Below are 17,882 nucleotides of genomic sequence, written 5' to 3' on the forward strand. Positions count from 1 at the left end.
AGATTCTGTAGTTTTTTCGTATTGTTCAGTTTCATAATTTTCTTCGTTCTCGTTACCAGATTCTGTAGTTTCTTCGTAATGTTTAGTTTCAGAATGTTCTACGTTTTCATTACTAGGTTCTGTAGTTTTTTCGTACTGTTCAGTTTTATAATTTTCTACGTTTCCTTTACCAGATTCTGTAGTTACTTTATAATTTTTGTTTGCACGTCGTTTTAATTTAGAAGGAATGAATTTCGTATCGTCATTAAAATTTCTGATCACTCTACATTTACAATCCTTCGAATTTGCTTCATCCTCATCGATCATTTCTTTTTCCAGTATCGTATCCAAGTTTTTTACCTTCCTCTTCGATCTTTTACTTTGTTTCGAATAGGTATAAGTTGGAATGTTCATTGGCACACCGATCGATTTGGAATAATGTAAAACATCAAGATCCGTCATCTTGTCTTCCTCGATAGTCGTAGTCTGGGCTCTTCTTCTTCTTCTTCTTCTTTCAGGCAACGTTAATTTAGTTTTACCTAGAGAAGCCACGAAAGAGTCTCCGAGTTTGGATCCTTGAGTCTTTACTCTAAAAGACTCTTCGAGGTTTTCTTGATTGCTTTTGCCTGCTGAAGAGTCTGAATAATAGTTCATTAGCATATTCACGGTATTTCCCTTGATTCGTCTCCCTTCACCGACACCTGAAGCAACGTTTGTGACGGGTTTTGTCTTGGCGTTGTCTTCTTTGTCATATTCTTGATTTACCCAGTGTTTTTGAATATTCTCACCTTGCCAGATGTTCGTATAATAATCATTAGAATTTTCTTTCATGCCAACATTTGCTATGCTCGCAGTTTCGAAAATTTCATTTGGCCTATAACCACGATAATCATTGTCAACGTTTATCCAAGTATTCTCAGGCTTGGTATGATCGATCGTTACAATTTTCCACCCTTTCTCTTTTACTTTTTCTCCCTTCGTATAATCGTAATCCTTGTTTTTTCTCGTATAGTCATCAATCTGTAAAAGAACGTCAACGTTCGGCAAATTTTTCATCGTATCTTCCCTGGAAAATCCATACAAATTATTCTCATTGTTTTCTCTTTCTTTCATTTTATTCGGCCCAGTCGACGATTGTTTCTTCCTTCTCCGATCGTATTTTTGATCGGTTTGAAAAAAATCAGAGAAAAATTTGTCGACATCTTTCTTCGATCTTCGAATTTTTTCCATCGTTTGCTGTTCCTTTGGCTTCCAGGTAGAATCGAAAGGATCGACGGATTCGCTCGTCGACCTTTTTCTCTCGATTCGTGCCAATTTTCTCGGAAAAACTTTTTCGAACTTCTCGTGCTCCTCTTGCATGTCGATTTTCTTCAATTTCCGTTCTTCAACTGAACGGTCTAGTTCCCTTTTCGCTAACCTCCGCCATTTCTTATTTTTATTACGCCTAATAGTTTTATCATAATCGATTAATCGTTTTTTTCGCAATATCCCATTTTCCTTTCTCAATGTTTTCACGATAACATTCTCCTTTTCAACTTTGCGATCCATACAGGAATTTATCTGCAATGATAAAAGATTATTTCGTATTTTATCCGTAAAGATACTTTTTTTTTTTTCTATGAATTACCTTTTGATCGGGAACGACCCAGAATCCAATTCCACCTGACGATAACTCGATACTCAAACCCTTTTCATTGTTATATATAACAGGTTCCAATAAGGGCAATTCACTATCTTTAAATAAACTCAATGGTTTTCCATTTAAAAGGACAGTTCTATTAAGCAAGAATACATAAATATATGTTATTTACATAAAAAGAGGTAGTAGAGTCGACCAAATTCATTTTACGATGAATATTAAGATATAATCATTGAATTTAATTAATTATTTACTATTCGCGTTGTGTATTCGGTTAATTGTATGCAATTAATTTAATCGATTAAATTTAATAGTAGATTAATTAAATGCGCAAATAAATGATACGACGTATAATTTAAGTAATCGAACGTGTGTGTGTGTTTTTTTTTATATGCTTTTCGATGAAATTTAACTTACTTCGCGTACATACGATTTTCCGTATCAAATCCTGGAGTTAAAACGTACTCGTGAAGGTTCTTTATTTCGAAACCCTTAACGTTAGCTCGTATTTTCATTGGATTTAGATTTATACCGAAGATCGTTAAGGCTCCTCTCTGATAAATAGCCGAAGCTTTCGTACATTGTACATAAAAGTGAACGTGGCTTCCGTTATCCGTTTGTATCCTTGTGTCTAAAATTTCTCTACCTACCAGTTTCTTGTGAAGTACAGATACCCAATAATCCTGTAAGAGGTTACTAACTTTACCACTGTAATAACGTCAATAGTAATCGCTTTTGTAAGTTCGCTAACAAAGCGATCGACTTACTGGAGTTGGTTTCGAGAGATCGACTGGTTGTCTCATTAGAACTTCTATTCCAAGTTTAGCGGTATTTCCTAGTCTGTTGGTCCAAGCAAGAGCACCGACAAATTGATTCTTCCTTGGCTCTGCTTTAGATTCGGCTATCGTCGTATGAATCAAAACAAAAAATCAGCTAGTTAATGCTAATTAATTATTACATTGGAATTCATTTGTTCTTTAATATTCGTCAAAAAATTTTGCTTTACCGATCCAAAGCGGCTTTTTCGCAACATCGTGTCCTAAAATCTCGTAGAGATTATTCATAAAATTATCCATAAAAACATCATCTTTGTTTTCAACAACATTAGTGAAATCTCTGTAAAAATATATGAAAAATTTGTATTTGACTTTTATTCTCTCTTATTAATCGAATTTCCAAACGATGATGTGCTTACGGATGCCACGTGACAGCCGTGAGGGATTCCTCGGCCTCGGTAAAAAATGTCTCCAGATATTCCCGTTGTTCTTCTGTTTGGTAATCGAGCACATCCGGTCCGGTGATGATGCTATTTGAATATCTCGGAATGGCATTCAATTTATCCCGCAAAATTTGAACGTACCTTCCAACGTCGGTACCACTAAAGTTGCATCTCGTCTGGCACTCTGAAAAAGACAATTCCTCGGTTGACAAATTGCCAGCTCGAGAAATTATCGATCAATGTTCTACTCTCTTACTTACCATATCCCAATTGCCAGCTAGCATTGAAACCCATTCGATCGGTCAAAGAAACGAGATCCATTTGGCTATCATTTCCCATTAATCTTGGTGATATACAGGCAACCACATCGAGCCCGGTCTTTTCGGCCCATTGATTGAGTCGTCTCCAATTATTTTCTACATTTTATGTTTTTTTTTTTTTTTTTTTTTTTTAAATCAAATTTATCCCCGTTAATTAAGCGAGACCAAACAACGCATATCATTATTAATTTTTCCTTTCCTTTTCCTTTTTTTTCGTTTCTCAATTTGAAATTTGTCAAAATTCAACTCGACGAGCAATAGAGAGAAGAGAATTGTGGATTTTTGGTGATAAGTGTGAGTTGTTCGAGCATGCAGGTTCTATCGGTGGCACCCTCGATCACGTCAGTGCGGATGATAGACGCTTGACTAACGAGTGATCGCCAAAGACTAATGACCGTTCCACGCATGTCCAACGAATTCATTGATAAGTCACGTACGTCAGATACGAATATTTCATTTATCTTCTTCCTGTACGAAAAGATACTATTTTCCTTTTCCCGGCCCCTACCGCCCTTCTCATTATTTTTAGAAAAGTGCAAATGTTCGTACTCCGATGCTGAGTTAACTCTTTATTCGTTACTCTTCTAATTAAAAGAACTTTCCAACTTTGGCTTGCTAATAGACTTCGTAATTTATTGTCTCGACAAAATTCTATCGAGTTTTTTTTATTTTTTACCAATCTCTCTCTAGAATAAATACTCGGAAATTTCTTTCAAATGAATTATTTGCAATACGAGTGCGTGAAAAGGTAGTCGTCGTCGTCGTACGTTTTGTTTCTCATTTCGATTCCCTACTGCTCGAATGAAATTTTCGACCATAATTCTACCCACGTTTAGGTTCCCCGAACTCTTGTTTGCTTATCCGAAAGTTAAATAGTTATCAGTTCGAGTTGGCGAGGCAAATTTTAGGGTCTGATTACTGTAACTAGGTCTACTGTTTAAACTTGAATACTGGTTACGTTTAATAATACGTCGATTTTATTCCGCACCGTGATCTAACCGTTCTAATTTCAAGCTAAAGAAAGCTCAGTTTTTTTTTTCTTCTGTTTTGAGAAGAAAGTATACCCGGAAGTGCAATGATTCAGCATCGTTTGCAATGGAGTCTTGACAATTAAGAGTTATCCCCTAGCGATCGTGAGATTAGAGCGAGAGTTAAGTCGGGTTGGATGGAAACGGTTACGAGCGGAGATATAGTCGAGTCTAGGTAGCTTTCTGTTCTATCTTAAATCCCAAATCGTTCTGCGGATTCACATCCGCAATAATGGAAGATTGAATGACGAAGAAGTATATCTATTCACTTTGATTTCCGTTGTAAGTGAAATGTTTCAAATTAGTTTTTATGAAGTCCCAATTATAGGCTTCATAAAAGCCTACTTTTAGGAGTTAACAAGAAACACATTTTCTATATACTTTACTGATCAATACGCGATATTTGTAAGTAACTTTATTTATCGCTTTGCATTCGAGAACTTTTTCTTCATTTCTTACAGTTATCTTGAAATAATATTGTATCGTTGTTTTGTGTGGTATTTTCTAATGCTTATAACATTTCTTTTATAAATTTGATTTTACTTAATCGTACAAACTAACGTTATAAGGATAGAATATTTCAATATTAAGCACCGTGTATTACATTTCAAGATCGTTATAGGAGGTGTTCTTGGTAAATATAATGAAAAATAGTATGATCGAATTTATATTGCTAACGAGAGAATAGTAAAACAGAAGAGAAAGAGCTTAGTAAGTACGGATGGTGATGGTGGTGGTGATGGTGGTGGTGATGGTGGTGGTATCGAGTATACGTTGAGCGAGTTTCTCTTCTCGTGAATATAATTAGAATAGACAGGCACGGTGTGTTGGAATCAAAGGAAAATCCACCTTTAATTCTCTTTCTCTCTCCCTATTTCCCTTTCTCTTTTGAGTAACGTATTCGATTCTCGGGATGAAAAGTACGGAAAGCTCGTAGCTTCCTCTTCGTCATAGAATGCACATTCATGTTCGTGTTTATCGCTTTTCTGAGTCTACGTATGGAAGCATCGTGCATTGTTTAGTCGGTGAATCAACCTGTAACGGCACATCGCACGCGAAATTGCCCGAGGAAAATACATAAACGATCGAGGATTAACCCTTTGCACTCGAGGCCTTTCACGCTTGCGCGAACCAACAACTCGAGACGATTTCGCGGCTAAATTATGGGAAAAATTTTACAAATACTTTCAAGTCATTTATAAACAAACAAACAAACAAACCTATACGAATAATCAAATTTCACCAATTTATTTATTTTTATATCGAAAACAAGAACATTTGATAAACGTTAAACTCTGTAATTTGTTTTCGCGTGATATTTCGGCGCTCGAGTGCAAAGGGTTAAACTGTCGATAAATTTCGAGTTAATTCCCGAGATTGTATATACTGATAAGTAATGCACATCATCTCGAAATGAGGGCGCGTAGGCGAATGTGCACCAGCGAAAGGCGCAGACGCAGACGCTTTATCGAAATGCGCACGCATTTTTCCCACCTTTCTGGGCCCTTTATCGCAGACGCGCCTTCTTTTATTCGGCTGGACGCCCACGGGGACGGATCTTGAGCAACAGGGAGTCGTGGAGAACCCCCATATATTTTCCCATACAGATGATGGCAAAGCAGGGGGAGGTGAGACACGCATCTAACCAACGGTTGAACACCATTCGTTATTGTATTTGATTTTAATATACAAAATTTTTTGCCGCAATGCTATTCTCTGGCGAGCCAATAAAATATTTATTATTTTAATGTAACTTTTATATATCTTTCTCATCACTAGTTTATATTACAATCACCATAGGATTTCATGTTGGAGGAAACTACGTACATTTCACATACTTTATAATTATAATTATTATTCAATATTAAAATAATAGAATATATAAATTAATTATTATTTGTATTTATTAATTGTAAAAAATATAACGTTAATAAAAAACCAGTAGTTATATCGGTTAGGATCTAAATAAGTATACCTAATATCGGGAGCAGCACGTTGAATGTGATAATTGCAACCGTTTACCGACCAACGTTTATCTTTCCGAATACACAGAGGAATGAGATTACAGAGAATCACAGAGGAAGAGAGAAAGAGAATATGGATATTAATATCCAATGTTTCACGTGATATTTTCAAATTAGAAATGACCATACATGCCACAATAATTGTATTTTATTTAATTAGTTATTTCTCTCGTCCAAAATTATAATTCTTAATACGGAATCACAGGGAACTTGGACATAAAAAGAAGTAGAACTTAATTTAACTAAGTTGGACGTTTATTGGGACTTCTTCAGCAACTTAATCTTACAGTTCAGCGTCTTTTTTTATTATGTAGACATACATTTTTATTTTTATTAATATTCCAAATAATGTCCTCAGAGGACATCTTACATTGAAGATATCTAGACTAATAAACACTAGTCTAGATTGAAACAGTGTTGTTGAGAGTTTCAAATAGTAACGATCGAATATTTAATGAAGTTTAGATGTTTTGTGTTTGGAATATTAATAAAAATAAACATGTATGTCTACATAATAAAAAAAGACGCTGAACTGTAAGATTAAGTTGCTGAAAAAGTCTCAATAAAGGGACGAAATGTCCAACTTAGTTAAATTAAGTTCTACTTCTTTTTATGTCCAAGTTCCCTGTGATTCCGTATTAAGAATTGTATTTTATATTTTTAATATTTACCTGAAAACACGTTGTCCGTGTTGTTGCGATCGTCGAGTAGATACGAGTTACTTTCAGGCCCACCAAGTCGAAGATAGGCGGGACTTAAGGCCTTAGCCATTAGAATACTTCTCTCGTAATTCCTACAAAATATATATCGTTCGAAGGATGCTATTTATATATTAAACAATTCCTACGGTCTCTCTGTCTCGAACAAATATAAAATCTACGTTAGTTATCTACCCCTCCCGCCTACCCCCCTCCCCACACCTTCTCCCGAATCGAGCCACGAAATTTCAATCGAAAACATACACATACGTTCGATTTCATTTTCGAATCCCCGATTCAAATTGAATCGCGTTCTCGTTTAAACTTCCACACGACGAGAGAGAGAGTGAGAGAGATAGAAAGAGAGATGCTCGCGTTTCATTCCAATTTCGTTGAGATTCTCTCGTTTCTCTGCGTAACCAACATCATCCCCAACGTTGATACGTCGTTATTGCATTTTATCGTTGACGTAAGTTCGAACGTTCTTCTATCTCTCTCTCTCTCTCTCTCTCTCTCTCTCTCTTCTCTATCTTCTTTCCAATCGAATTTTTTCGAATTTGTCAATTTCAATCGTCGCTAATATTATCCCGCCCTGTTTTTTTCCCATATTGGATTTATTAATTCGCGCATGTATCGTTTCGTTTTACGAATCGTAACTAAAAGTTTTTGTTTTTTTTTAAATGCTTTCATTATAATATGCTTTGTTATTTCCTATAAAATTTAGTTCAACGTTAACAAGATACATTGGTAGTAATCAGTCGACTAGCGTTTATATTTATTTTTTATTTTTGATCGTTAAATGTTTCACAATATATTAAACAAGTTATATCAAATGTATACTCACGCTGATACATCTTCGGATTTAAGTATAACTAGAGGATCGATAGCAAGGCTTAAAAATTTATCACTGCTCACTGAGATTAATATTTTCGTGTTCACCTGCAACGTTAATTCTTTCAACGAGGCTTCTTCTCCTGTCACCAAGAGTGCCAGGTAAAAAATTAAAAAACTGAATTCGAGTTTTTTCATTTTTCTCGTTAGCTTTTTCTTTCTTCTTCTTCTTCTTTAATATCGTTGCTACTAAGATGAGTTACATAACTGAGAGTAAGAGAGAGAAGAGAGAAAGAAAGAGAGAGAGAAAACGCGCGTATTTATTCAAAAAAATATTTCGATACGGGAAAGAACCGCGAGTAACAAGCTTTACGCTTCGTTAACTTCGTCAAACTCTTGACGATTTTTTTGTTTAATGAGGCTAAACCGCGAGGCATCGAGGAATAAATAAATAAATAAATAAAAAAAAAAAACAAAAAGAAGAGACGAGACATTCTTTTTATTTTGTTTTCTCTTTTTAATTTTTATTTTTTATTTTTAACGTCCGAGAAATTGCTTAGTCAGAACCAACGTGTAATTTCGCAAGGGCGCCCGCGTTGTTACTCGTTCGAATAATAATTACTCAACGAAATTGGAATTTCGATCGACTTTGGATATGATTAATCGATACCACGAGCGATATATTTGTGCATGCTCAGCGAGAACGACGTACGAAGGCCTCTCCTCTCTTTCGTCAGACACACAAATTCGCTCTCGAAATATAAATTCATTTGACTTTGTATTCCTAATATCTGTTTGCTCATATCCGAACGAAATTATTTGCAATTTTTTTCTTTTATTTTATTATATTATTATTTTTTTAATTCGTTTGATCGCACCAACCAGTTGAGAAATAATGAAATGGAATTCGTAGGAGAAATTTAGTGTTTTTACGATTTATTCGTTTATTTCTTTTTTTTTCGGTTACATACATAAATATATTTTTTCGAAAAAAAATACTTATTAAACGAAATATATAATTTTTTATCTAAAACACATTATAATTAATTAATTTAATAGGGATGGGAGAGAATAAACAAGCGAGACACTATTCATTTGGTAACATGATTGATTTTTATTACATTTTTTTTGTTCTCATTCTCAGTGGTTAGAACTAAATAACATAAACGCATAATCTTGCTTAATGATTTACTTCATTTTTTTTTTTATTTGTTTTTATTTTTTTTTTTTAATTTTCTTTTAATTTCACTTTTCCCTTTAATTATTAGTCGTAATAATATCGCTATCTTATCATTTTTTTCTTAATTTTAATATTCTTTTTATTATTAAGAACTATAACGGCGAGGCGCACCCCGAACTTGTGTTCATCGTATTTTTTTTTCTCACCCTTCCCCCTTCTTCCCTCTCCTTGCTGCTTTCTTTCTTTCTTTTTTTTTTTTTTTTATTTTTGTTCATTTTTTTACCCACCACTCGTATTATTATCTTCGTATCGTCATCCCTCTCGTGGATGTGAAAAATAATAATAATAATAATAAAAAAAAAAATAGAAAAAAAAAAGCAAAAACAATAACGGGGCATCGAGTCTTTTTTTTTTCGTTTTACAATGTAAGATAGGGGGAAAGCTCGGTTTTATTTTTGTTTGTTTTTGTTCATTTTGTTCTAGTTACTTTCCTATTTCTCCTCGTGTCCCTACCTTTTTCTCTCTCTCTCTCTCTCTCTCTCTCTCTCTCTCTCTTCCTATTTCTCACGTTTTCGCAATATCGCACCATTTTCTTCCTCCTTTTTTTTTTCTTTCTTTCTTTTCCTCGCTTTTGTTCTTTCCAACCCTCTAACGTTTACGTCCTTCGTTTACGGTTCTTTAAATTCCGATCCGACTTCTTGAAACTACGGAAAGTCGTAACGGGTGCTGCGCTCCTCCTTTTCGACTCTTAAAACGCGATTCTACGCGAGAGTTGAAACCTTTTTACTATCTCCTCCTATCCCTCCCCCTCCCCCTTTCCCCCTCCTCCTCCTCCTCGAGGTCTATTTTCCCTTTGTTCTATTTTTCCTCTATTCTATTTAAGTAGAACGGAAGTATAGAAAGAAATCCGACATCGAGTAGGAGAAGAGAGAACAAATATTCTGCTTCGAGACTCGCACAATCTAAAAATTTTCCGATATTTTTTCGTATTTTTTGTTGTTGTTGTTGTTGTTGTCCCCTCTATCTTTTTCCTTTATCTTTCGTATTCGCGTTTCTACGTCGTTTTAAGGGTCAAAGGAGTAACGAATGGCAGAAAAGTAGGTCTCTTTGCATTTTGAACGTTTCGAAAAACGAACCGATGTGTGTTACACGTTCGGCGAATGTGTTTACCCAATCTTTCATCTTTATTTTCTTTTTTTTTCTTTTTATTTTTTTTTTTTCATCCTTCTAATGATCACGAGCACGCACACCATCATCCCTTTCTTTCTCTCTCTTACGTAACGACAGAGTTACAAAAAAATTCCGTTTTGAGTTTCGTGTGAATTTCTTTTTTTTTTTTTCTTTACTTTTCGTCGGGTCGTCTGCCTGTTCGTATCTTTTTTATATTTTTATTTTTATTCTTTTTTTAGTTTTTATATATATAGTTTCATGTACGTAATTACACGTACATATACATATATACAGATTCGTAATTACTATCGTTGAGTGTAAATGCATTTATGCATGTATATCATTTCTATGTACGTATGTGTATATACACGTACGTACGTACACGTAACGCTATATCGTTTTTTATAGTGGGGAAACGAATGATCGTTTTTTTTTATTTTTAAATGTTGGTTGTTTGGTTATTTTTCTTTTTTTTTTTTTCGTAAGAACATGTAATATACATGTACATATGTATATATATATTATATATATATATATATGTATTCATGTAGGAACGGCGTCTTGAATTCGCGTCGTGTGTTTTTTTGTTTAGTGCGCATAAGTGTGTAATTATACATACGTGTAAATGAGTCGCGCTTGCTTAACGTCTAAAATTATTATTTCAATTTTTATATCAATATATATATATATATATATATATATAATATTATCATCATCATCCCCCCTCATCCTATTTTCCCCCCACCCCCAAACCTTTCTTTCTTCGCTTCCTCTACTCTCTCCCTTTTCTTTTTTTTTCATTTTCAATTCGCATATTCTTTTTCATGTATTCATGTATATATATATGTACGCGTTATTCCTTAAATGTTATACAATATATTATAATTATGTTCAACAAAAAACTCGTTTTTTGCATGATTTCCAGTACCAATAATAATTATTCAATTGTTTGCTTCTTATTATTTGTTTAGCCACTACGCTCGCTACTTTATTTATACAAGGGAATGTTACTTTTTTYTTTTTTTTTTTTTTTCTTTTTTTTTTTTCTCACGTCAACGCTCTACGCCCTCTTTTCGTTTCCTCTATTTTTTTTTTCTTCTTTTTATTACTTTTTTTTCCCACCCTTCCCGTATATAACCTTCAGTCTCGTGTTAAACTCTCCTCGTTACTCGCGTCTCAGAACTCACCCCTGACCCCCTCGTTCCTCGGTCATTATTTCTATTTCTTTCTTTCTTTCTTTCTTTTTTTCTATCATCCTTGTCGCGCTCGCGAATAAAATTCCGTTCGTATTTTTTCACGTTGTCCTTGTTCGCGCGAGCAAAGAATTCGTGCGATTTTTAAAGCACGGCAAAATGTCGGAAAGTTCAACAATGACGTTTGGAAAATTAATCCGAAATATTATCTAATTAGAGAAACGCACACAGCATCGAACACTTTTTTTTTACCAAAGACGACAAATTCGTTCGTTCGTTCGTTTTGGACAGTCGATTTAGTGGAACGTGAAGAAAAAATAAAATACAATATAAAAAAAAAAGAAGAAAGAAGACAGAAAAAAAAACTGTGCTACCGTGCACAAATTTGTTCCTTTCCACCGAAAGCATTTTTCCAATCTCGCATTTGTTATTATTGTTATTATTATTTTTTTTTTATGTTTTTTTTTTGTTCTTTTTCTTTTTTCTAAGCACAGCGCATATACACGTACGAATTAAAGGGACTTTCATCGTGTTTTTTCTTTTTTTTTGCCGCCATTGTTCACTATTATTATTCTCATAATCAGCACGAGGCACGCGCGTCACTGATTTTTACGTGTTCCTTGGTCTTTTGTCGCACACATTTTTATATGTAAATAATACACTCCTCCGTTTTCATCATCGTCTTTCGCGTCAGTGTATAGTTTTATTTTCTCTTATTTTTCTCGTGTGTCGTGTCGTGTTGTGTCGTTATTATTATTATTATTTATCATTATTATTATTATTATTATTATTATTATTATTATTTATTATTATTATTAATATTATTATTATTAATATTAATATATATTAATATCATTTTTTGTCTCTTCTTTTTGGGTTAAAGATTAGATGCGTGGAGAGAACACCGAAAATATTTTGTATAATCGTATATAATTCTTTGTGTGCGCGCGTGTGCGTGTCGTGTTGTGTATGCAAAGTAAATACGTGTGTATCGTTGTGTGCTGCACGTCTCCTGATTTTTTTTTTGTCCAATTTTCTTGTTCCTTTTTTTTTCTTTTTTAATCGATGTATGCTCTCATATTTATTATTTATTCGTAATACGCGTATATATATATATATCAGATATTAAATTTTACATTGTGTATTATAGAATTTATTTACGCAATGTGTCGTGTCGTGTCGTGTCGTGCTTCGTTCACTGGTTGTTGGTTGTTGGTTAATCGCATTTTTTTTGCTTTTAAAAGGCTCCATATAATAACATTTATTATTATTACAGGCATTCGTAATATTGCTTCTTGGTTTAAACTAATTTCGAAATGCGTTCGTCTTTTATCGCTCGCTGGCTCGTTCGTTCGATGCGTTCGAACTATTTTTTTTTCCTTTTTTTTATATTTTAAAAGGTAGTCTCGTTTTCGTTAAAGGGGAAGATACATTGATTCGATACGCGTTTTAATAATATACATTTTGACAAATACATAATTCGTTTGAACTATTACAATACGTGTGAGTAATACATGTCATAAATGTGATTGTGTGGTCGCGTGTGTGTTTATATGTGTTGTTTCTGGTGTTTATTTAACGAATGATTTTCAAAGAGCGAGCGATTGCTTCGATTAACTTTCATTCTCGACCGCCCTACTCCCTCCCCCGACATTCCCCGTTTTATTTCAAATTCAAAACACATAAAAGCGGCCTATCTCGGATTCTATCGGTTCGTATAAAAAATGTCGCCCCAAAAAATCGCACAAGTCCGCTCGTAGGTGGTAAGCACACACGCTATAACAGAATGTTCTTATCGAAAGTGGCAGTCAAAAAAACAATGTCATTTATTTGTTTTTTTATCTTCTTCATCTTCTTTTCCCTTCTCGTTTAGATCTTTTTTCCCCTCTCCCCGCGCTTACTTTTATCCCTTATTTATTATTTTTTCCGACAGTTCTAAATCGCAAGAATTGGGCCAGTATCGATCGCAAAATCCTTCTTTTTTGTTTTCCTTTCATTTGCTAAACTAGGCCTACTACATTTGCATCTATTATTTCTGGTTTGTTTTTCTTTTTAATCCTTTTTTCTCCTTCTTATTATTTTTTTTTCTACGCACAATTATCTCTTACATTTTCTCGACAGGCTAACATTTTTCTCTTGTTCTTCCTTCATAATTATTTTATTTATTTTTTCCTTTCCCTTCGTTCTGCTATTCTGTGTGTCACGCGGATATATATTTATATTTATATTTATTTATTTATTTATATATATATATATATAATAATAATCATAATCATTATCATCATTTATCATTGTCATCATCATCATCATCATCATCATCATTATCATCATCATCATCATTATCTTCTTGCGCGAGAATAATCATTGTAATAACGTTACATCGATCGCTAATTAAGTTTACAGATTATTACTTTATAATGCGTTGTGTCGTTGTCTCTGAATTACACAAATCGATATAATATAATATCGCAAAGTTTTACATACGCCGGTAAGAATGTGTTAACCTTTTTCCTTTTTTTTTCTTTTTTTTTTCTTTGTCGTTCCGCGGCCTATAATTTTTAATTACAATTTTTGTTTTTACTTCTTCCTAATCTTTGTCGCAAGTTGCACGATTGAATAATAATAATAATAATAATAATAATAATAATAATAATAATAATAATAATAATAATAATAATTTTTAAGGCGACATTTATAAATACTAAAAACGCAAGTTTTGCGTTGGTGAACTCTCTTACGTGACTATTTACATGGTAACAGAACGAAAACATTTCTCTATAACGCTTTGTTATAATTGTTATAATAATCATAATCATTATAATATAATAATCATTTTAATGATAATACAGTACAATAATCTTAACACTTTGGTGTATTTTTAATTTAACGTTTCTTCTCACTATACACCATTTTCCTCTAATTTACTATTGTTTTCTTTCTCTTTCCTTTATCCCCCATTTTGTCATTTTCAAACCTACTTAATAAAATATCTAAACGATGTCATTTTTTTTTAATATATCGCGAGATGCACCCTCGACGTGAATTCGTCGTCGCGCTTTACCTTTTACAATTTTTCTTTAACAAATAAGTTCAATCGATCTTTTTTTTTTTTTTTTCGATTAATATCGAACCTTGGCACGAGTAACATTACCGAATATGAGAAAAATTCGTCGAGGATGAAACGCTATCGTCAAGAAAACCCCTTCCTCCTCCTAATCCCCCACCCACCCTCTCCCGTATTTTACTTCCTTGCTCTAAATTTTTTTTTCTTCTTCTTCTTTTCTTCTAAAAATTAGCCACTTACATGTTAGTTAAAACTCGATCGCCTAAATTACAAATACGAATCGAGTCTCGTTGGCTATAATTTTTTCATCTTTTTTTTTCTTTTTTTAAACATTTTTTTTCTTTACTTTTATTATTGGTTTCTTATTTCTCTTCTTCTTATGTTTTGTTTTTTTTTTTCTTCTTTTATTCGTGTACTTTTATTTTTGTTTTTGTTTCAATATCACGTGCCACGTGCCACGCGAAGGCTTAGGGTGGCTGAAGTAACAAGTACAAAGAACAGAGATAGAGAGAGAGAGAGAGAGAGAGAGAGAGAGAGAGGAAAGTATAGTAAATGTGTATAGGGATGTTGTCATTTAAAAGAGAGAAAAAGAGAGAAAAAGAGAGGGACAGAGAAAGAGAGAAAGAGAGAAAGAAAATATAAAAGATTAACGAAAGAAACAAATCGAAAGGCAATTTGCAGTGCGTTCGAGAAGATCCAGTAAATCGTTCACTTTTTTTTCCTTCATTTATTTATATATTTATTTTTATCTCGGTTCTTTTTTTGGTCATGCGTCACGGAAATGCATTTCGATTTTTTAATTGCCACGGGAGGATGTGAAAAAAAAAAAAAAGGAATAAAGAGAAAAAAAAATCTATCGGTCAAGGTAATAATTAATATTCGAACGAATTAGTTGAATTCGAAAAAAAACATAAAAACCCCATACCTGCTCGACCACCGATGAGAGTGCGTTTCGGGACGGTACACGGCAAGTATTCGTAAAACTTCAAATTAAAAAAAAAAAAAAAATAGCCCCGAGTGCGCGCGTTATTTATTATCGATTTTCGAACGAAACCACAGCGCGGTTTACCTGCGGGTTTCACACATCTAACTAATCACACAAGCACGTGCAATTCAAACCAATTTTCGATTTAATACACACACACACACATACGCACCCACACACGAATACGTATGTATACTACATAAGTTTTTACCGACGAATTGGGTAATTAATTTTTCATTTTCTCTTCTTTTTTCCTCTTATTTTTTTTTCTTTTTTTATTTTAATTTTTGTTTCATTTCGTTTCTTCATTTTGACGATCGTTAAAGAAAATTAGCGTGTTTAGCGAGAGGAAAAAGTGTGCTAATATTTTATATAGATTTCACGAAACACGATTTTTTTAATCGTTCGAGAAAAAGCTCCAATTTTTCGGCTTTCGTAAGTGAAATTATTGAGCTGTACTACTTGATGCCTTAAAGAGATAAAATTGCCGACCCCCTGATACGGACCGCGTTTTTATCTACGTTAGATAATTAATTTTCTTTCTTTTATTACTTCGCGTTTCGTTTTTATACGTGGTGTTTTTTTTTTTTTTTTTTTATTTTTATTGCAGACGATGTTTTTCTCATTTATTTCAACGAACACGACCGAGACGTGATCAAGTTATCCGATGATTTTTATTTCTCTATCATCTTACGAGGAGAGGAACGTAGGAGTAGCATTTGTCAATTTATTTTTTTTCTTTTACGTGTATTCTAATTGCATGTTTTTTTTTTTTTTTTTTTTATTTTTATTGCAGACGATGTTTTTCTCATTTATTTCAACGAACACGACCGAGACGTGATCAAGTTATCCGATGATTTTTATTTCTCTATCATCTTACGAGGAGAGGAACGTAGGAGTAGCATTTGTCAATTTATTTTTTTTCTTCTTTTACAATAATCGACTTGCACATCGTATTTTTGTTTGTTTATTTCACGTACGATTGTCACGGTGATTTGTTTAAAATATCTCATCATCGAAACTCGACAAATTCTTTAATCGTTGATATAATTAATACAATTAATTATTATTATTATTATTATTATTATTTTCTTCCCCATTAAAAGTATTAAGTTTGTTATTTATTTTGTAGGAAAATTTTTGATCTTTTATTGTCAATCTTTTTTTCGTCACCGTGACAATATCGTTGAAAAGTTTCTCCTTTTGTTTCCTTTTTATTTTTATTTTTTTTTCAACGAGCTCGAAGCAAAGAAGAAACCTTCTTCATTACGGATAGAACAGCAGGCACCACATACTCATTGATTAATTCCTGTCAAGATACAACACAACGACACACGACATTAATAAACAGTAATGTTTTAGATAACGGTACATATAAGAACGATCTCACTGCGTGTGTTTCTTTTTTTCATTTTCTTTTTCCTTCTTCTTCTTCTTTCTCGTTTATTTTTGTTTTGTTCCTTTCGATGTATTCGATCTATATTTTTCTTGTCTCTATTTTTATTTTATTTCAGATAAAAGTTGAGATCTACGAGTTAGAAATGTCGAAATTAAAAACACACTTGCCGAAGTACAAGATGCTAACAACAAACAAGGAGCACGTAGATCGAAATAATACTTTCTTTTCTGTATTTTTTTTTCATTTTTTTTCTAGTCATTACGAGTACATTTCGTACCAATCCACTTCTTTTTTTTTTTTTTTTAGAACGGATATGACACATTTTCATTGAACGAGAAACGCCGAAAGATAGTAGAAAGAGAATTGCTTTTTCTCTCGAGAAAGCTTCCACGAGTTTTGTTCTCTTTTTTTATTTTATTTGACAATTCTCACTCATCAATTTTCTTAGATTATTATTATTATTATTATTATTATTATTATTATTATTTTTAATGAAAACACCCGGATTGATCGGGGCGTGGCGGCGGGATCCTTGACTTTTCTTCTCGTCTCATAACTGAAGTGAAAATATTTTCTTATTGAAATTCCGTTATTGAGAATTCTTTATTTTATTTCCCTCGTTAAAAAATTCTTTATATTTGATCAGACAGTGTGTTTTATTGCTTTATACGAATTCTAATGTAATCGTTAATCGAAATTTGTCCTTACCTGACACACGAATAAAACTTTCGGGAACAAATATATTTTTTTTTGGGGAGGGGGGACGTTAGTGTCTTTAATTTATTTTTTTTTTTTTTATTTTCGTTTACTCGTCGAAGCTTTCCTCGAATTTTTAATACGGTTATCACGACAACAGACACGATGATAACAGCCTGCAGAGCGCATGCGCTTTTGAAGGATACATCGAAAGACACAAAAGAAAAAATAAGAGAAAAAGAGAGAGAGAGAGAGAGAGAGAGAGAGAGAGAGAGATATATATATATATATATATATATATAGTTGAAAGAAATTGAAGAATAATTGTAAATGTGCATATTTCGTGTTTAATTAGATTAAAAATATACGAAGAACATTGCGGACAAGCGAAACGTGTGTATTTGTGTAAAAAAAGAGAGAGAGAGAGAGAAAGAGAGTGAGAGAGAGGAGACACATA

At 33.2% G+C, this 17,882-nt stretch overlaps 1 protein-coding gene across 1 annotated transcript in view; it reads right to left on the reverse strand.

Annotated features, from left to right (window-relative positions):
- LOC106784074 overlaps nucleotides 1-8,184 on the reverse strand; it is an 11,240-nt gene extending 3,056 nt beyond the window's left edge. The window contains exons 1-9 of the mRNA XM_014743192.1: nucleotides 7,752-8,184; nucleotides 6,881-7,035; nucleotides 3,098-3,253; nucleotides 2,814-3,021; nucleotides 2,625-2,734; nucleotides 2,386-2,519; nucleotides 2,036-2,301; nucleotides 1,607-1,754; nucleotides 1-1,539 (exon numbers count right to left, since the gene is read on the reverse strand). Of these exons, the coding sequence (XP_014598678.1) occupies nucleotides 1-1,539; nucleotides 1,607-1,754; nucleotides 2,036-2,301; nucleotides 2,386-2,519; nucleotides 2,625-2,734; nucleotides 2,814-3,021; nucleotides 3,098-3,253; nucleotides 6,881-7,035; nucleotides 7,752-7,936 (2,901 nt within the window). The 5' untranslated portion in view covers nucleotides 7,937-8,184. The remainder of the gene's footprint in view (nucleotides 1,540-1,606; nucleotides 1,755-2,035; nucleotides 2,302-2,385; nucleotides 2,520-2,624; nucleotides 2,735-2,813; nucleotides 3,022-3,097; nucleotides 3,254-6,880; nucleotides 7,036-7,751) is intronic.
- Between the last annotated feature and the right edge of the window lie 9,698 nt (nucleotides 8,185-17,882).

Source organism: Polistes canadensis, unplaced genomic scaffold (genome assembly GCF_001313835.1).
Source record: "Polistes canadensis isolate GaletaPanama2010 unplaced genomic scaffold, ASM131383v1 scaffold_30, whole genome shotgun sequence".
NCBI lineage: Eukaryota > Metazoa > Arthropoda > Insecta > Hymenoptera > Vespidae > Polistes > Polistes canadensis.